This window comes from Phragmites australis, chromosome 1 (assembly GCF_958298935.1).
Source record: "Phragmites australis chromosome 1, lpPhrAust1.1, whole genome shotgun sequence".
Taxonomy (NCBI): domain Eukaryota; kingdom Viridiplantae; phylum Streptophyta; class Magnoliopsida; order Poales; family Poaceae; genus Phragmites; species Phragmites australis.
The window spans coordinates 14997194-15018381 of NC_084921.1; the positions used below are offsets into that span (position 1 = coordinate 14997194).

Genomic DNA, 21188 nt, shown 5'->3' on the forward strand with positions numbered 1-21188 from the left:
TGGCTCACATCCACTCGACCGGCTCACATCCACGCGCTGATATTTTCGCCCCGCTTGGTCTCCTCCTTCCTCTGCAGAACCTTACTCTTTACCTCCCTCTCTCCATACCTTATCTCTTCCTCCTCTCTCTCTCATGCCTAAGCGCATGCTGCTTCTCTCTCCCATGCATTAAACCTAGAAATGGTCACGTTCAATTTAGACTTCATCTTCAAGTTAGCAATTAGGAAATACGCTTAAATATATGCCTTATGATATATATATCTAGATTAACCAAACACCTAAGAACCTTAATTTGAATAGTCTTCTTCCATTTTGCATCGTGTCTTTAGTTTAGATTACATTTCCATATTTATTTATCTCTGCAATTTATTTATTTTTATAATTAAACATCAATCTTGTATTGTATTGTATCTCTACACTACAACTTAAAGCGTGATTCACCGTATAGGAAGCTTCCCACGGATTCAATAACCTAAGAATACTTATGGGTGAAAATATGCTATGATGATCATGTTCTCTCGGGGGTCATCAATACCCATGTACGGGCCACTGAAAAAAAACATGGGTGATACTATCTTTTTAATGGTGTAATTGGATTACGTAAAAAAAAATCTCCCAATCAAACGACACCTTTGGTCTATGATGCTTATTAGCCTTCATCGTCCCTAGGTGTCACTACTCTAACAGGGGTTGGTGGTTAACTTAGATCAAGCTGCCCTAAGTTATTAGAGTCATAGAAGGTCTCATGTAATGTGGGCATGCGCTTTTCTACATAGCCCATTTGTGACATATGACCATACACAAGCTAGAAAATTATTGGAGATATGGACGGCGTAAGTAATGTGAGTAAATACTTTTCTATTAAACACACATGTATGTGTACTCTTAAAAACAATGAACACCAACACTGAGTCAAGGACTGAAATATGATGGGTTAGTTTAGTTATACATCTACAACACTAAGCGTTTGTCATAATAGACTACCTTTCACATATAACCATACCTCATTTGTATACTCACATATCCTTGTAAAAGGTGTGTTTATATTTTATCCTGGCATGGCATATCTTGCATTTAGTTGTGCCACCAATCTTGGCTGAGGTTATATGCTATTACATAAATTTGTTTTGCATTGATACGAGTGGTTTAAATCACTTCGATGATAACTCACAAATGAATTTGATGTTTAAACACATGCTTGTAACGGATTTATTGTTCGTGAAACATTTTCACGAATATGATTGTTACAAACATATAAAATATGAAAAATTAATCCAAGAAACAGATGTAAAAATTAAAAACTCTGTATGAACTCCAACCGAAGGATTGGATTTCCTTGTTCCTCGTAGTTAATGCTGGGCGGCTAGTGCGAGCTAGTGCAGCCGACGCGACCTGCGGAGGTTACCCAAACCGGCACCACGGAAATCGGGCAGAGCGACCACGGTGCGCCGACCAGTTTCAAAGGTTTACCGGACTCGGAAAGGGGACGAGGCCGCCACTTTCCTCCCCTCCCGCCGCGCTCCCGTTTCTCTCCAACCCACAGCGACGCGCCACCGCCCGGGGCAAGGGCGCCGCCGCCGCCTCCGAGCTCGATCCCGGTAGTTGCGTCGCATGCTCCCGGCCTCCACCTGCCCCTCCTCCCCGCGAGATCGCGATCTGATCCCGCCTCAGCGCAGCAGCTAGATCCGCCCCACCCAACCACCAGTCTCGCGGCAGTGGTCGGAGGATGTCGGCGACGGTGGAGGAGCAGATGGTGGTGAAGGCGATCCGGGAGGAGTGCCCGTGGGAGTCTCTCCCCAAGCGTCTCCAGTCCACGCTCCAGACCAAGGACGAGTGGCACCGCAGGTAACCAACCCTCTTCCTTTACCCTCCAAGGATTTTTGCTCTGCTGCTGCAACCAGTAGCGCTTAGTGTTGTGCTCTGAGAGTTGCGACAGTAGACGCCGATGCCGTTTGGAATTGCTGCCTTGGTGGCGCTTGTGCAGCAATTGGAGACTTGAGTTTGCCCAACTTCCTTGCGCTTATCTAGATTTCGTCCTCACTAGCTGCATTGAGGAGGGAGGCGCCGGAGCTGCAGATGCTGGCCTCAATTTCGGTTGGGACAGTTGTAGGGTTCATCTAGCACAGCTGCTAGGTGAATCATTGGCTCGAGTAGTTACATCTCTTGACCTTGTGCCTTTTCTGTTGAGGACACGTTGGGAGAAGTGAAATTGAACTGTGGCTCTTGAGCACTTGAACTGATTTCAAGGGAAATTGGAGAATTCTGAGTCCTGAAAATAACCTGATATTCCATCCTCGAAGAAGAAAAGCTCAATTTGGTTGGTTTTCAACCTTTGTTCTTACTGTTTGGTTACTTCCAGTTTTGCTGTCCGGCTCGTTACTAGTAATGTTTTTAGTTTTACTGCTCGATATATTGGCAGCACAACATTTCCTAACAATGATCAGTCTGATGTCAGTTCTGTTTATATTTGGATTCTCCTAGAATCCAAGGGAGTTAGCACTAATTATATGTTCACCTAAGGATAACAAAGGAACCAAGTATGCATGCATGTAATTTTTTTTTGGCGAGGAGCATGCATATGATTTTAACACCTGTGCCATTAGGAGTTGCCGAAAATATACTTCAACGTGAAATAATTTCTGAAAGAAGCCAGGACTTGCTATTGGCACATGAAATGTTTTTCTCTTTACACTTTACCTAAGCCTTTTTCCTTGAACACCGTATATTTTCTTATGGGCTTAATGCTTAATATAACCTGTGGTAAGCTTTCCCCCTCTTAGGTGTGTATTGTTCTATGTTTGAATCAACAAGATTATGTCTTCTATCTTGTAGTGTCGACTGATATTTGTGCTTCTTTCATAAAGAAAGCATCGATTGTGCTGTAAGCAGTGTTTCAAAAGGCGGTACCTAGGAGCTAGGCAGAGCAGCACTGCATTGCCTAGCACCTAGGCATTGCATCTAAGTGTTTTCCTACCTAGAACTATTTAGGGCTTGTTCTATGTAGGAAAGTGGAACAAATGGAGAAAGATGAACCATGGTCATGGAACTTATAGATGTATTGTATGTCAATTTCTTTGTTTAAACATGCCAGGTTTTCTCTATTTAACATGCCATTACTCTGGCTGCCTGGAAAAAGTATGGCTGCCTAGGCGCTAGGCAGAGCTTGACCGCCTGCCCAGCGCCAAGAGTTTTTTTGAATAATTGGCTATAAGAATATCCTTATTATCTAACATGTTCATGTCATTTTCCTGAATAATTCTAGTATTAAATGGTCTAGTTTGATGGTGACTGCAGATATAAAACTATAGGATATGACTGCTCCACTCTCTCCCTTTAAAGTAGTATGTATGTTTGAACCTTATTTGGAGTACCGACGACTGATAAAGTGAATAATTATTAATCCCTTAATTAGGGAGAACCTGGGAGATGTTGAAAGTGTCAGAACCTTGAGCATTCGCTTTGTCCTACGGAAAGGCTGGGATGAATGGAAAATCTGTTTGTTACCTGAACCGGTGGCAACTAGCCAACTAGTGTAATCTCATGAAGTAGAAAAGGATTCATGATCCTGTCTCATTTGTGCATGGATCAGTCGAGCGGCAGTAAAGCTCAATCCAACACACATATACACATATTTATATTTGTTGTCTAATCACAGAGAAATCTTGAAAGGGAAATGCTGATAGTAGAAAAAAAAACTCTTGGATAGGTAGCCTTCAGTGGTGGTTCATATGGATCAAGATGTGCCCAAATGTACTTATATTTAAGTGATTAAGGTTGTATTAAAACTGTGCTTAAAAGATATTGTATTTCTCTCCAAAGGTTTCCTTTTAAATATGTTGGCAGGAAATGTCACAGATGAAATTTATTTACACTTCATTTAATCTACCCACTTGAACTCGCTATAAGTTTAAGATGAAATTTATTTTCACTTCATTTAATCTACCCACTTGAACTCGCTATAGCCTATAAGTTTATGGCAATTTTTGCTGTAGGACACTCCCACTTTGTGGTTTTAGCTCTTGGACGTGAGTTTTTTTAATCTTTGGTAGAAGACAATACCAAATAGTGGTTATTTGCTAATGGACACCGAGCGCATTAAAATATGATATTTTCTGAATAGGAAAGAATAGTTTAAAATGGCCAAAAATGCCCCTTTCTTCTTTCTTTTCATCTATCTCCCTTTGTTTTCTGTGGAGCCTCCGGTGCATCAGCAACCGCAGTGGCGTTGTTGAGTCCACCGCACTGCCACCCAGGGACGACGATAGTGTTGATGTGGAGTTGTTCGGGATGGGGCTCCGCATGCAGTCTAGCACGAACCTTGGCTCCATCAGTGCCTTGTTTCCTTCCAACCAAAACAATGCCTTTCTGCCGTTGCCGAGGTATGCTGCCCCATTCCGATAGACCCTGGTGACAAGGTGCGACGGCCCTAAGCGGCGGATCGACGGGCCCTAGCAACCCTTGTTGCCGACGGCCTCATACTCAGCAGCCAGATGCGTCGACGGTGGCCGTGACGCATGGAGCTGTGAGCGTTCGCATCTCGGCCACAACTAGATGGTCTTCTCTTGTACATCCATCAGCATTCAACACTCGCGTGGACACTAGCAATCTTAAATCAAGTCCATGAGACATGCTGTGCAACAGAGTTCACAAAGCTAGAACATGCATTTGATAAGCACAACCCATCCATGGCCCTTGCGGCTGTCGGCCAATCTCTACGGGAACCAAACAAGGGGCACAACCTTCTTGCCACACGCCCAATTCACCATCACCCATGCCTAATTCGTTGCCGCCTGAGCCTAATTCAGTGTCCTCCAGCAAATTACACTTTGGCAGTGTCTTCCCTCAAAGAGCAAAAAAATTAGTGTCCTCTAGCAAATGCCACAAAGTTAGAGTGTCCTATAGCAAAATTTGCCTAAGTTTATAAAAAAAGAACTCTACCATGGGGAGAAGACGTCCTTCTGGTTTTGTCTTAAGAGAGGGGAGTACTAAGCCCTTTAGGAAGGTACTCACTAAGTTTATTGGAAGTGTTACTTTTGGTGTGCCTGCAAAAGCACTTTCAAGTTAATATTGTCATGTGTACATTGTGGTTCCTTTGCTTGCCTTTATATTATGAATCACTTCTCATATCTTTATCCTAGAGATATGCATATCCATCTGTAGAACCTCCCCCAAAGGTAGTGCCACTTTTTTCTTTTGTAGAAAGTTAGTTAATGCCATATTGGAGAGCCATATTAGTGTAACTACTTTGTGACAGGTCATCCTGAATAACCCTGCTCAAGTATTTAAAGTGCCTGAATTGTGTGTCCTAGTTCCTGTCGTTGATATAGTGTGAAAATTATCAGGCATAATCTCTGGTTTCTACTAATTTCAATGGTAGGATTGTTGATCATTGTATCCGAAAACGGTTGCAATGGAATACCTGCTTTGCCCGTAGAGTATTCAGAGAAGGGGAGTACTATGAAGAAATGATGCGCTATCTCCGGAGGAATCTTGCAGTATGTTCCTCAATTCCTCCTTGCCAGATAATTTTTTAGGCTGACAATTATGCATTAGCTTGATTGTACTATGTTGGGGGTTATTTTCACTTGACTGTTGATAAACATCTCATAGCATTGATAAACCCATTCTTGTGATTTTTGAGACACTTGGTTTTGCATATTGTATGCCCAGTTACTGTCTATAAATTTTGTTTATTGAGCTTTCTGCAATTATCTCTGCAAATTTGCATGGCTCTTTTATTGGTTGGTTGAATAACACTTTTCTCAGCTGTTTGAATTGTTTCCCTGAAAGCTTTGAAGATTTTAACATCATACACATTGGTTTGCAGTTATACCCATACCACCTTGCAGACTATATATGCCGAGTATTGAGGATCTCGTCATTCAGATATTACTGTGACATCCTTTTTGAAACTATGAAGAACGGTAATCCCTTTTGCGAGTTTATGTTTCTTTAGCATCCTGTAGTCCTATAGGTCGCTCGTAATATCTTAGTTATTTGTCTGCTGGCAAAATGCCGCATTTAAAAATAGAATAGAATTAATCCATGGTGGTACCTTGTTGTTTAAATTTAATCTGAACACACTTTTTGGGCAAAGCCTGGCTCAAAATGTTTGCCATTGTTTCTGTTTTTATTAGTTGTAGGAAAGGGGAACCTACTGATAGGTAGCTGCAAGCCTGAAGCATTGTTCCACTATTTTTTATGTTTCCACCTATATATTTATTATTATGGGTTCACGTGCGCTTGGGTGTTAAATGTGGCCAAGTAATTTAGTAATGGGTAAAAAAACAAAAGTATTGCTCTATCAGTCTTCTACTAAATTTTACGTAGATCCTGGTGTAGAACATGCAGGTTTCATGAAACATCTGTTTGAGTGTCTGACATGTCATGCAAGCTGCATGTCTCCTTTTTATTGTTCTATCCTTTTTCTTGATAGTTCCGTTTCGAATAATTGTGTAACCTACACCTTTTCTTGTGGAAAAAGAATCTGAGAAGTACTTTTTTTATTTGCCATATCTACTAGAAAAGATCTTAATTCTGGACATTCTGAATATACTGACTCGAGGAATGATTTTTATAATCTTCCTGCGGATTACCACCTACGTGCTTATGCAATTAAGCTCTGAAAATTGATTTATCCTACTAGGTCGTAAAATACCCTTATGTTTAACTATGCTCACTGAGTTGAATGCTTTTGCTGTATATTTTGGATTGATTTATGTGATCTCAATGTAGTCTTCATGTTTGTACAGTAAACTTCTGAAAACTTCTTTTTACTGATCATCTATAGTAATACTAAGTAGTAACCGCTCTGAAACATAGGTGGATATCGTAACCGGGGGAATTTTTCAATTGCTTTATCATGGATGGCATCCTTGTTTATATTTCTAACATGTTTGATTATGTTGCAGAACAACCATATGATAGTATTCCAAACTTCACTGCTGCTGATGCGCTAAGGCTTACTGGTGTTGGAAGAAATGAGTTTATTGATATTATGAACAAATGCAGATCAAAGGTAGTACTGCACATGATCTCTGTTAGTTGATCATGGTTTTTACACCATGTTATATGCTCATGCAATCTTGTGAAACATACATTGGTTTCAAATAGTTGATCATGTGAGTTTCTGTGTTATCTATTTCTTACTAAAAAGAACAAATCGATGACGCATGGTTTACATATCTCGGAAAAAGGAAAAACAACAGAAATTTTCACAAACAAGAAAAACATCCAGCCCTCAATCTAATGGACCCTAAAAAAAGATAAGACAGAACCCTAAACCATATAAACAACTCATTCAGGTATACTCTTAATGCACAATTGAGTTGTAAAAGATTAGGGTCTATGTAGAACACTAGACCATGCTGTGCAATAGCTTGGGCCAAGTCTAATTCATGTGAAAACTGATGAATAATGAATGCACTAGCATGTTATATTTGTTCATAGTAAACCTCTTTTTTCTGTTTTTTCATGTTCTATTAGATAGTATCTTTCAGCAGTACTGATCATGCTAGCAGATAATATTTCTCTGTTGATTTTTCAGAAATTAATGTGGAAACTGAACAAATCGATTGCAAAAGAAATGCTGCCTACACAGCCTGTTGACTTCCCAGTTGAGCCTTGGTGGGGGGTTTGTCTTGTTAACTTTACATTGGAAGAGTTTAAGGTCAGTTCGATATTTCATGTTATTGCATATACATTAATCTTTTGATAAATAGTACCATGCAACCTACTCTTAATGTGAAAGATACAATGGCTGACTTTCTTATCCCCCCGCCCCATGTAAAGCTATTTTTTCTTTATCAAGTATTTTGATAAGAGTTGATGTTATTGGTTTATCGTAGAAACTTTCAGAAGAAGAGACAACAACAATAGACAAAATATGCAAAGAGGAAGCCAATTCATATGTTCTTTTTGATCCAAAGGTTATAGATGGCCTTTATAAAAGAGGGCTCGTGTACTTTGATGTGGCTGTTTACCCAGACAACCGTTTCAAAGGTATTCATGCAATATCTTGGAGGATACAAGCAGATTTAAGCTAATTGATTGGCATTGTTGCTTGTGTTGTGTTGCATCTATATTCTGCGTGCATGCTTTCTCCTTATTTCATGCCAACATTGTTGATGTGAATGTAATATTATGTTTTGTTGGTGCCAAGGGATGTTAGATAGCCGTTTCTTAATTCACGATGTTATGGCCTAAATTAAATCTTCTAAATTTCTTTTTGATGCCAGAATAAAAATGTGTGGGATGCATAAATATCCTATTGTCTTACCATTTTGGCATGTCTTAAGCATTCATCATGGTTATGACACATCACCAGTAGATAAACATTCTTCACATTGTGTATATTTAATATAACCAAGTTTGTGGTTTATACAAAAAGGCAAGACAAAAGATGGATGAAAAGTTATAACATTTGAATATTCTATATGTGATTTGCAAACTCATGTTTGATAGATCTGTTAGGAATAGCAACTTGTATTCAATAGTAGCACATAAGGACAATATATAGAGTACATGAGGGAGTACAGGATAAGGACTCTAGTAACCTTTACGTAAGGGATAAGGATTCTATATTCCTAACACCTCCTCAAATGCAAGGCGTATGCAATAGCGTTGCATTTGAAAGAGGTGACACGAAGTAATAAACTTAGACTAATACATCCAAAAAAACTGTCTCTTTAAAGCCATCGTAGAGTGGAGTTTTGTAATCCTATCGAATCAAGCAGAAGTGCAAAACAAAACACACGAGTGGAGTTGTGATGATGACAACAAAACAATGCCATTGGTCAAGAATTGCAAACTAAGCAATGACGAGTAGCAAGACAATAAATAAAGTTGTCACTAAAGCTACAAAAAGACCTAAATAGCACAGTTGCATCAATAACGACGGGAAAAGATTAGCTAATCAAAGACAAATATTTAGCTAACCACAAAAGAAATCGACTGACTGATTGATGAAGGAATATATGGACTCGCACGACATAGACGAACTCAAAGAGAGATTGAAGCTTGGATGAACGCAACGGAATTGCAAAGAATAAAGCTAGATGCGAAGATAGAATGATTCTAATACGAGGCAGACACGAGCAACATCAAGGATACTAGCAGCACCAAGCTGTGCAGCAAAGCTAAACAAGGAAGCACAAGCTCCAGCCCAAAATCATTAGCACATAAGAGGCAATCCAAATAGCCTGATGAAGCCCAAAGCTAAGCCATCGCCATCAGAAGAAGGCACCGCCCCATGTGATGAAAACAGAGCAGCAGCAGTGTGCACATGATCAGATCCTGGTGGCAGCAGATGAAGGCGGCCTCGTTGGACACCAGGCGGCGCCAGTGCCTGCAGGTGGCCGCATAGCGGATGAGAGCCAACGAAGATGCTGACAAGGATTGTGCCGTCGTCGTCGCCTTGTAAAGTCGCCGGAGCCAATAGCATCCAATGTAGCTGCCTATTGGTGAACACCGGATCCACATCCACTAACACGAGAGCGTCAAGTGATGTTCCCTTTCCTGCCGGTCCGGATCGGGGCAGCACGGATCCGGGCGAGGCGCAAGTGAGGAGCGACGCACGGCGATGGGGCGACACAAACCGAACAGAACCCTTGCGCGCTGGGTGGGCGAGCAAGTGGCCGTGGAGGATCTCGGGCGGGTGGTGCTCGGAGGTGGGCCAAGCAGACGAGACAGCTGGGGGTAGAGCCAAGCAACAGCCGGGGCGATACGCGGGCGGTGCAGCCGAGCATAGAAGCACGTAGATCCGGCCGGGGGCGAGCGGCGGCTCGAGGGTGGGGAGTAGTGGAGCCGTGTGGTCTGGATCGGAGTGCGGGGCAGATGGGGAGCCGCCAGAAATGTCGAGCTGGGCGACAAATAGAGAGGCCGGCCGACTGTTTGGGAGGGTGGATGGAAGCCAAGTGGCTAGAGAGAGACAGCGGCACGAGAGATCAATGGGAAAATCGATCCAAGAGAGAGCCGGCGGTGGAATCGCAAGAAAGAAAGAAAATCTAACCTTAATTTTAGCTCTGTATACCATGTTAGGAATAGCAACTTGTATTCAATAGTAGTTCATGGAGGTAATATATAGAGTACATGAGGGAGTACAGAATAAAGACTCTAGTAACCTATACGTAAGGGAAAAGAACTCTATATTCCTAACAAGATCAGTATCACATCTAAGAGTGGCAAGTATTTTTTTCCTGAAAAAAATCATCTTTTATTTTCCATTGCAAGATTCATTGCGCATCTGAGTTTGTTCTTTTAGACTGTTATGTGGCATGCATATTTCAGCTAACGAAATTTATATTAAGTTTACTAATATAGCATTTGAAAGAGTTTACATCGTTACTACATGTTCAGTTTCCAGGCTTGAAAATTTTGTTTCTAACAAGGATCAATCAAATGAAGACCCAATTGAAGAGTAAGTGCTTGCAGTTCTCTGTGTAATAATAACCTTCTATTTGCTATTCATATATATTTCACCTGTAAATTTCCATAGCCATCAAAACAATGACTTGATTTTCTTGATTGCAGGCTACTGTATACTGTATTTGTTGTATCAAGTGCTAATGCTACTGTTGCTGAATTGGCTGCAACTTTACAGGCTGACCTTTATCAGCTGCAGGCAGCTGCATCATTTGCTTGTCGATTGGGTTGGGCTGTAAAACTAATGGATGCAGACTCTGTTCTTAATGACGAAGGAGCACCTGCGTTTCTCAGTAGTATTCTTAGTGATGATGAAGAAGGTTCAAATACAAGTATAAACTCAGAAAAGTCTGGTCAACAATTGGTTAGCATGGATTCTGATGGACCCAGGAAAATATCTGGAACCGCTCATGTGGGCTTTGTTGTTGATGCTAATGTTACTTCATACTTGATGATGGGTTCATTGTCCCCAGGTAAATATTTTAAACTCTTTATTTCTAATGCACAGTATTAGGATTTTGAGCTGAATTCTCTTTAGGGTCGTTCAGTTGGTAATTGTATTTTATACTTAATTTAATTGAATTTAATTTATGCTACCCCTTGTTTTCAAATAACTGCCACTGTTGATTTTATAATTCAAACATTGACTACCAATTTTTAAGAAATATGTAAATGATTATAAATGTGCAATAATTTAAGTACTTTTGATGGCTGATCTAAGAATACCATTTTCATTTTATGTAACTTAATATGTTCATAGTTATTGATAGTCAAAGTTTGTACAGTGAAGTCAATGGTGACATTATTTAAAAACGGGCGGAGTAAATTCTTTGTGACATAGAAAATCTAGCAATCTCTTCTGTTGCATAGCATTGGTACAAATGACAGTTTTGCAGTACTGATTAATAGTTTTTTTTTGTGGGGGAGTACTGATTAATAGCTAATACATAGTCAAATGCTTTTGATGGATGCTGTAATGAGTACCTTCATGAACCTTTTGCAGGTTTAAAATCTCATGCAGTTACACTCTATGAAGCTGGAAAACTAGGTGATTCTTGCATTGCAGAATTATGTAGTGATCTGGCTAGTTTAGAGGGAAAGAAATTTGAGGGTGTTCTAGAGGAGTTTGCAAATCATGCATTCAGTCTGCGATGCTTCTTGGAGTGTTTACAATCTGGTGGAGTTTCTACGAATGAAATTACTAATAATGCTGGTGAAGCAAAGACTCCAACAAGCTCTTTGCATGACATTGACAATGCTACTGGTCATTTGGCCAAGGTAAATATTGAGGCCGTTCATGACGATAATCATGATGAATTACCCCAGCACGACCAGTGTACAGGTGATTTAGATAATAGTGCTGGGAATGTATTGTCACCAGCACTGGCTTTATCTGAAAGTGGGGAAAGCATGGTGAAAAATGGTGCAGGGAATGGTTCGACCATGCAACTAGATGTTTCAACTGACACTCGAGTGTTGAAGAACAAAAGGAAGTACAAAGTTGATATTCTTCGATGTGAGAGCTTAGCCTCACTTGCCCCGGCAACACTGGAACGGCTGTTTCTCCGGGACTATGACATTATTGTTTCAATGGTTCCTCTTCCTTCTTCGTCGGTTCTTCCAGGCGCTTCAGGCCCAATTCATTTTGGCCCACCTTCTTATTCCTCCATGACATCTTGGATGAAGCTAGTATTGTATACAGCAGGGCAATGTGGACCGGTGTCTGCTGTTTTCATGAAAGGACTACGCTTTAGACTGCTGCCTGAACCATTAGCTGGTTGTGAAAAGGCACTGATATGGTCTTGGGATTGCTCTGTGGTGGGTGGACTAGGAGAGAAGTTTGAAGGGAGCTTAGTCAAGGGCAACCTGCTGTTACACTGCTTGAACTCAATGCTTAAACAATCTGCTGTGCTGGTGCAACCACTTAGTGTAAATGATCTTAACGCATCAGGAAACCTTGTCATTGTTGATATCCCTTTACCCCTAAAGAATGATGATCAGTCAATTGCATCTGTGGTAGCGCAGACTAATTTGCCAAAGGAACAGGTCTTAAATTTAACCTCTGTATTGAAAGACCTATCCAGTAAATTTGAGCTGACCACACTTGGCTACCTTCGGTTACTAAGACTTCACAGGATTGATGAATCGGAGAAATTTGACCCAGAAAATGCAAGTTATCAGTGGGTGCCTTTGAGCCTGGAGTTTGGGATTCCCTTATTCAATCCGAAGTTGTGTGAGAGGATTTGTGAAAGGGTGGTTGAATCCCATATGCTTCAGAAAGATGATATCACTGAACATTGCGATGTGATGCAAAATGTAAGAAGGCAGCTGAGAGAGCTTTGTAGTCAGTATCAAGCAACTGGTCCAATAGCGAAGTTATTTAATAAGCGTGGAAGCTCAAGGGACATGCCGTGCATCTTAATCAACAGTATTAGTGGCAGATGGAATATGACTAATGACCCTTCAACTCCAACCAGCGTAGGAGCCCCAAGTGAACACGTGAGGTTGAAATTTGCTGAACGGCAGAGATGCCGCACAGAAGTTGTGAGCTTTGATGGAAGCACTGTCAGGTATTGCTGAATATATTACATTATTGGAGTTCAAGCTTTGATGCAATAAGTTTGATTTGATTATTATTCATTGGTCACTTATTCTGATGTTCTAAATTTCTAAAGGTCATATGCACTTGCTCCTGAGCACAACGAGGCCGCCGCCAAACCTATCTCTGAAGAACAATCATCCCTACATGATGTAAAACCAGATCCAGAAGATACAAACAGCAAGGATGTAGTCTTACCTGGAGTAAATCTTATATTTGATGGGGCCGAATTACATCCCTTTGATGTCGCTGCTTGCCTTCAAGCACGCCAACCTCTTTGGCTTATTGCTGAGGCATCAGCGGCTTCATCGGTAGTGATATGATGCGTCCATAACTCCATTATAGCCATTATGATTCTAATATCTCCAAGTTGGTGGATAAGAATTCATTTGTTGCGAGGTGGGTTCTTGAAAGGGATATATTATCAGTTTGATTCTTAGGAAAACAAAAATAGCGGGCTGCTGCTTTATGCACTATGGCCAAGTGCTTTCATACGAATTGACCAGATGGAGCTCGTCAACTGAGGGGGATGCATATTTTGAAGCCATATATTCGCATCATATGTAAGTACACGTCTTCAAGCTTGTGCTTTATTTGTTTCAGTTTGTGCTGAGATTATGACAGCGACTTGTTGAGAAAAACTGGATCCATGAAGGTTGATTTTGGAGTTTCCCCATTGTCAGATCAGCCCAAGTTACCATGCTCAAATAGACCCCTGAGATTCATGTTAGAGTGCCAATAGTGACAATGTTTTTCCCCGCAAAACAGTGCTCTTTATGTGTGGTTTAGAATCCTTCTGCCCAACATACCTAATAGATAAAGCTTCAAATTATCAAAAGAGAAAAAATCAAACTGAAAATCCAGACTAGATTGGATTAGTTTCAGGCACAGGTTGCTGGGTAAAACATAAGGAATCGACGTAAGGAATCCATCAATAGTTTCGTGAACTCTGCTGTAAATAACCTGACCAGGACTCTAGGTCTTATGTGAAATTGCAGTTCTACATTGCTACGAATTAATTTCCTCCTGGCAAACAAAGAAGGAATAATTGTTCCAAGAACATATCATACTAAAAATGTCTTTGATGAAAACGTTATAAACACAACTATCAACCATTTATATTTAGTTGGGACTTGAGGTGTCAGGATTGTATGTAGGGGGGTATGTAAGAAATTTTAGAAATTATGCCTTCTGCTCTGGATGCACCTTTAGATTTTTTTCTTCTATCGTGCGATTTAGCTTTGCCCATTTTGGGTGTTAACGTGGTGCTCTCTCTTTACTTGCAGGTTTCTTGGCCAAAATACTACTGTACTTTTCAGCTTTGTGTGAAATTTCTTAGGGAACGCTCCTGTTTCAAGATTGTCTGCAGATGCTTGAGGCTCGTTTAGAGGCTAGAACGAAGTTGTAGATTGTTTGTTGTGTGAGAAACAAGATCGTCATGTAGTACAACAGTGTTGTATAATGTAGTACGCCCGTTGGGTGTCGGGTTTTGTTGGGTCCAGCATGTCAATTTTTACATTTAGATGAAGAATTGTTAGCTCCGCTTCCCTGTTTTTTCTCCAAAAATAACTCTAGTTTATAAATTTTGGATTTTGCTAAGTGGTGAACGTTAACTAGTTAACACTTTCCTTTTTTTGGCTAACCGAGCGCTTTCCGTTTTGCATAAAGATTGTTGAAAGGTTTTAGAAATTGTTAAAGTAGGTTTAGAAATTGTTGAACTAGGTTCAGAAAACGAAAATTACACTTTCAATGAGTTGTTGGAAAGCAGAGACACCCATATTCGTTTTTTCCCTATTTTCTGTCAATTTTTCAATTCCTATGTGTAAATAGCCTAATATGGGTTTACAATCAATAACATCTACACAATCAAGAGTAAGAATCATTCGAAGAACACCATGCATTGATGGTGGTGAGGGCGTTAGTTAGCTTAGGAGCGGAGGCACAAGACATTGAGAGTTTCCATCGACTAAGCAGTTTCCTTTGGGTAATAGTAGTTTAGTTGTTCCCAGAGGAATTCAATCTGGGCAGCTAGAAAATGAGGGGGTGAAGCCTAAATCCAATGCCCGGGGATGTTCTCAATCTAGAAGATGAGCTCCAAATAACTTCCTTCAATTTGACTAGAAGTTCACCCCGAAATCGAGCTACTTCTCCCCGACCATTCAGAATGGTCATATAGAACACCAACACATAAAAAATGGGTCACTCCTTTCTCGTCTTGATAGGAAAACACTAGCCATAGGGTCAATCCCTATAACCATAATTTGGCAATCAGAGAAAAGATTTTTCTTTCTGCCAGCCTACTTCTCAAGGGTGGGAAGAATCCTATTCATAACGACCCGCTCTTTGTTGAGTGGGAATACTCTATGAAAAGTAACTAGTAGTGAATCGTCTGTGCGGAATTATTCTTCATCTGACATTGTCATTGATGGGAAAATACAATCTTTTTGTTTTGACTTTTACTACAGATAATTTATTTCGCTATGTTTCTTCAAGAACCACCTAAGGTTCCGACTAAAAACTGATAATAGATATGGTATCGGTAGAAACTATCAATTCTTTTCACTTACGACAATGGGAAGGAAAACAGTCCATTTTTTAACTAGCTGAGGAAGAATTTGCAATTAATAAATCCGGGTGGACAATTTTCCCATCTCCTGTGCGTGAGCTTGATACCTTTGGATAAAAATAACTATTTTCTACAGCCACGGCATAATTAGCGAAAATGCCTTTTCGTTGTGCCCAATGAAGGATTAAGAAGACCCACAATTCCTCTAAAAAGGAATGCTTTTTTCTTGGACCCGCAATTCCTCTTAAAAGGTCCTGTTCATTTTATCAAACTAGGTTTTAGAAAACATTCAGAAAATATTGAACTAGGTTTCGGACAATGTTAAACTAGGTTCGAATAGGTTTGAAAATTGTTCGACATGATTTCAATATTATCAAACTAGTTTTAAAAAATTGTGGGTAGATTTTAAAATTTATTGAGAGAAGTGTTCACTAGATAAAGATCATTGCCTCCCTAATTTTTTGCTGCAAATTAGCGTGTATCCTTTCGCATCCATTGCAGAGGCATTGCGAAGAAAACATATCAGAAAATGACATCAGCGAACAGGCATGGTGCCGGGTGGTTCGGCACCAAGAGAGATGTCGAAAGGGCTCGAGACCCTCGAGACCCGGCACACTTCCAAATTGGCCTCTAAAGTAGGCCCAGGGTTAGAGGGTCCGGCGTTAAAAAAAGAAACAAATGACATCAGTTGGAGCACGCCATCCGTAAGCTCTGGTTGTGCAAGGAGTATTTCTTGGTTAGGTTAGATCGTGGAACAGCGAGTGCGATACAAGTCGGTGCTCCGGGGTATACACCCGTTGCATGGAGCTCACTCTCTTCTCCTTTATGGATATTGCAAATCTACACTGCTTTTACATTGTTCTCGAATCCACAGTAATGTTGCCGTATTTTTCTGGTCATATCTAGTCAGGAAGAAGGTTTTTGCCCTTTCTCGAACCACAGGGATGGATGGATCATACGACATAAGTTCACACGGCCGTCTTTTCTACGCATCTCTAGCCTATGAACAAGATTTGAGCTCGAAATGATAAATTTAGAAGTGTCTTAGAAACACATAAACCAAGAAACGATTACATTGGAAGTGCATAGTGCCAGACTAGCAGGAAGCTAAACATGGATCTTGGAACACATTCCATTTAGGGTCGATGAGCTGAAATGCAACTTTTATGCTAAACCCTCGAACCTAACCGTACACCACCCCGTGTCGATCCTGTGCTCAGAATACGCCGGAGAGCAGGCTCGCAGCACCGGAGAGCCCGGCGCCGGTGATGGCGAAATGGACGATCATGTCGGAGCGCCCGCTTGCGTCCCCCGTCAGCGCCACCGCCACGCCGGCAATCGCACCAGCGATCGCACTGTTCTTCTGCAGAACCAGATGCACACGGAATCAGCAATTGGTTACTTTCTGTTCATTTTATTGTTTGATCTGCAATTTAAAACCAATGATTAGATTAGGAAATGGCACCAACCCAGTCATGGCATCCTCTAGCCTCCCTTAAGCCGTACGTTATCCCAGAGTGAACCCCGGCCGCCAAACCTGCCAGAAGAACAGGGTTGTACTTGAGATTTATTTTTTAAGAGAAGAGAAGATATAGCAGTTTTCCTCTGTAACTGCTTGAACACTCACCCCACTGGAATGCCTCCTTGGCAGCCGATTTTCCCTGCAAAGTTGTGAACAATTGACAGTAAGAATCAATGGGGCAAGAATTAAGCAGCAGAAGAAATCTCAGTGTGAGCTGCTGCTATTTGGCCAGTTACCACTGCGTCGAGCGACTTCTGGCCATCATCCCCTGTGGTGATGGCGAAACAAACATCAAACATGTCAGCTCCGGATCAATGCAGATGGGGAGGACGAGAAGGCCGGAGATTGTCTCCTTTCATATTCAGATTGCTCGTACCTCTGATGCTGGAGAAATGGCTCCTCTTGGGGCCGTTGGCGTCCAACCCAGCCGAGTCTCCTGAAAGCCCTGCAGAACGTGCCACCATGCATGAGCACCAGTCGTTGCCTCTCTCACTCGTACATATGCATATAGCAGAGTGTCGTGCTGCAAGATGGTGTGGCGTAGTAGGTACGTTCGACGGTGACGAAGTAGGCCTCCCGAGAGACCGCCCGGGCGGCCCCGACCCCGGCGGCGCGGATGAAGCTGTCAGCGACGCGGTTGATGAGCGGGTGGCCGAGGTCCAGGAGCCAGCGCTTGTCCATGCTCGCCACCTCGTCCCTCAGCGTCCGCGTGTCCAGCCTGCTGGCCATCTCTCCAAGTACCTCGCTTTCCCCTCTCGCCTGTGCTCGTTCGCGCTGCCTAGGCACGCGCTACTCACCAGTCACTAGGCACTAGCACACCACCGTGGGAGAGATGCGCCGAGCAGTCGAGGCTTATTGCCGCGAGGCGGGCCAGGGGACGCGTGTACGAGGCTCGGCACGTGTCCGCGGTCGTGGCGAGCGCTCCGGGGGTGCGTGGGCACGGCGAGGGTTTCCAGGGCTTTCCGCGCACTGACAACCTCGGCACGTGGTGCGGGGTGGACGGCGCGTATCACGACGGCCTGGAGGCCGAGGCGCCGCGCGAGGCCTGTTGCTGAGATTTTTTTTTTATTTCACGTCCGTTCAAAAAAAAAAAAAAGCTCTTCCCGTCCGTTTGGGCGAGGTTTATTAAAACCGCGCTTTCAGAGAGGGTGTTCAGAGGGAAATAAATCTCGTCGGCGATCAATATACTTGCCCAATCAGAAAGCGAGGATGTCACCATGGCATGCATTGCCGCCACAGAGGGAGAGGAAGAGAAGAGCGACGGAGCTCTGCCAGATTCGATTTTCATTGTCGGTAATTTTAGGTAATCTCATTACTGCCTTTTTAACTCTATTAGATTAGCTACCGGATCTAGGTTGAGATATGGGAGCACGTAATTTACGAGTAGTTGTATTATTATTTTTTGACATAGTATTTTTTTTAGAAATTATTGTTAGGTTTTTAAGTAAGATAGAGTAACAATGAGATCTAGGATTTGATAGGTAGGATTAATTGTTTGAGGTATTTAGAGCTACAATATTTGTAGTATTTTTATTTTAGAGTTAGTACTTAGGGTTTAGTATTCATTCTCGAATTTAGTTGTTGTAGGCTCAAATAATGGTATAATTTTTTTTTATCGTGGATCTATATGTTAGATAAGTTGTATTTTAAGATTTTCTTTGGAGAATGATAGATTGCTTATGGTTTGGATATGATAGATTTATCAAGATTTTATTTAGTAGATAAGAAAATAGCTAGAGCAATAAAAATGAATTTTAGGTGGTGTGCAACTAGTTAATGTGGGTTTCAAATTGGATCCTAGCAACATAAGCTGGCAATTAGGGTTATACTGAGCCGTGCAAGTAAAGGTTTTCTAAAGTTGATGCTGCTAAATGGAACCTCGAATTGGAGGAGGTATCTGGAGGTGGAAACTGCGCGTGGTTTGCCACTTGTGTTGCTTGCTCGAGCTAGGTACAGGCAAGAAGTTGGGGAATTACATGCTGAACACGAAAGTGGACCAAATACAGTTGCGAAGAATGACAAAACAGTGTTAGTTGCAACTCCAGAATAGGATGCTGGGCAGACCTCAGCTCCGGTGATGCAACCAATGGGTGTGGCTAATGAGGGGGAACTCATCCCTGATATAGTTTAACTGATGGAGTGGGGATGAAGAGTACCAGCAAGCTCCAAAAGATGACAACTCGGATGATGAGAATGGTGATTATGTTCCCGCGGAGTGGAGCAATCATGGTTTTGCAATCCTAGTTGTGAGTGATGGTTACAATATGCCATGAGAGTATAATGAGAACGAGGTGTGCCAAGGGGCTAGGTACCCTAGCATCCAGGCTATCAAGGGTGTTGTGGTTTAATGGGTGGCATCTCTTCGGAGGTAGTTCAAAGTTGTGAAGTACAGCATAAAGGAGTATGATATGTAGTATGAGATGGCTATTGCCCGTGGTGGGTGCACACATTCCAGGGAAAGTGGATTGATTTCTAGGAGGGCTCAATAGTGATAGAGCATACTTGTTAGTTAGAGAAATTGAAGAAGGAGCAAAGAAACCTATCGTCCAATTTTGTTGCTAATGTCATGTACTCGCAAATCGTGGATAACATGCACTATGAGCCCAAATCAATAATTAGGGCAATTGAGGAGAAATATCATTACACAATTAGTTACACAAAGGCAGTGGAGATGAGGTTTGAGATGTACGAAGTATGTATGATAATGTGCAATGTCTACTCCCAACCATTTGTCAGAGAGACCCTGGAAGTTACTATGACATCGTGCACTACTCCTCGGCCTGGTATGTGTGTCTTGCAGTGAACATCCTTTGCCTTCAAAGCTTGTATTCAAGCTTTCAGGCATTGTCGCCCTATCCTTTGTATCGATGGCACGTTCGTTACCGGGAAGTACAAGGGTCAGATACTCACATCAATTGGAATAGATGGAAATAACCAAGTATTATTAGTGGTGTTCGCCTTTGTCGAGAGTGAAAACACAGATAGCTAGCATTGGTTCCTAGAGCCCCTAAACCTTATTGTTATGATGAATCGATCGAATATTTGTGTTATACATGACCAGTATGTAGGGATTATGCAAACAATCATTGATATGCAGCATGGTTCAGTACAACGTCAAGTCAAAGTCATGTGGTCAGACTTGAAGAGCAAGTAGCTCACGAGGCATTTAGGTACAAATTTTTTTAGACAGCTTAAGAACAAGTAGTTTATGAATATTTTTAAGAGGTTGTGTAGTCAGAATCAGCAGCGAAAGTTCAATGCTCTGTGGCAAAGACTTGATAAGCTGATCACAAAGCAAACTGAAGTGATAGAAAGGAGGCCGATGATGGGAGAGGAGGACCTCACTGTGGCTCTTGGTCAGATCCCACTAGATCATGCAGACTTACAAAGGAGGATTGAGCATTAGCTAAAGGAGAAGTGTGCTTTGTAGTATGACACTGAGGGGGGCTACGTATGGTATCATGCTGACAAATAGATGAGGTGTACAATTGGGTCATGCATGGTGTGAGGGGACCCCCAATTGTCATTATTGTGGATTTTTTTCTGAATGGGACATGCAAGTACTTCATGGATCGGTACGTAGTAGTGTTAGCGGCAATGAATAACAATCAGTTGATATATGGGTCCAATGTGACTCAATACATGACCAATGCATCGAAGAAGGCATAGATAAACCGGGTTAGGCCCATGGGTACTGCAGAGAACCAATTGAAATTCCTTGTTGGGACAAAGGTTGGCAGGAGGGGATCGTGAGAGGAGTGTGCGGGAGTCTGTTCTTAGGAATGATGCATGAATATGGCCATGACAAAAGCCAAGATTGCTTCACAAACTGTGCTCATATGTGATTGCTGCTTGTGCTGAGATTCGGTTGGTGCCTCGTATGTATGTATTTGAGTATTTTATGAAGAAAGCTATCATGGCCACATGGAACCATGAGCTATATGGGTTCAGTATATTTGGTATGTTAACAAAAAAACGTGGACTAGAGAAATGGTAACTCCCAAATCCAGACACGATGAAGCTGAAGTCAGGCCACCGCAAGACTACGCGCATGCAAAATGACATGGACTAGTCTAAAG

General features: G+C 41.8%; 2 protein-coding genes across 3 annotated transcripts; one reads left to right on the forward strand and one right to left on the reverse strand.

Annotated features, from left to right (window-relative positions):
• The first annotated feature begins 1407 nt into the window (after positions 1 to 1407).
• On the forward strand, positions 1408 to 14620 carry LOC133910881 (uncharacterized). 2 transcript variants are annotated; one of them, XM_062353121.1, is made up of 11 exons: positions 1408 to 1845; positions 5378 to 5495; positions 5828 to 5924; positions 6912 to 7018; positions 7547 to 7669; positions 7848 to 8001; positions 10357 to 10417; positions 10531 to 10895; positions 11426 to 12992; positions 13098 to 13584; positions 14308 to 14620. In XM_062353121.1, the coding sequence occupies exons 1-10, from the start codon at positions 1727 to 1729 to the stop codon at positions 13342 to 13344; spliced, it is 2958 nt and encodes a 985-aa protein (XP_062209105.1). In that variant the 5' UTR covers positions 1408 to 1726; the 3' UTR covers positions 13345 to 13584; positions 14308 to 14620. The 2 variants fall into 2 exon arrangements, with proteins under 2 accessions (XP_062209105.1, XP_062209112.1); XM_062353128.1 differs by lacking the exons at positions 1408 to 1845; positions 5378 to 5495 and having other exon boundaries at positions 7521 to 7669.
• Positions 14621 to 16606: 1986 nt separating this feature from the next.
• LOC133888002 (outer envelope pore protein 16-2, chloroplastic-like) lies at positions 16607 to 17936 on the reverse strand. The gene is made up of 6 exons (XM_062328079.1): positions 17661 to 17936; positions 17486 to 17554; positions 17346 to 17377; positions 17215 to 17248; positions 17057 to 17124; positions 16607 to 16950 (listed from the first exon to the last, which is right to left on the reverse strand). Exons 1-6 carry the CDS (start codon positions 17836 to 17838, stop codon positions 16804 to 16806), a joined length of 528 nt encoding a protein of 175 aa, XP_062184063.1. The 5' UTR covers positions 17839 to 17936; the 3' UTR covers positions 16607 to 16803.
• Positions 17937 to 21188: the final 3252 nt, after the last annotated feature.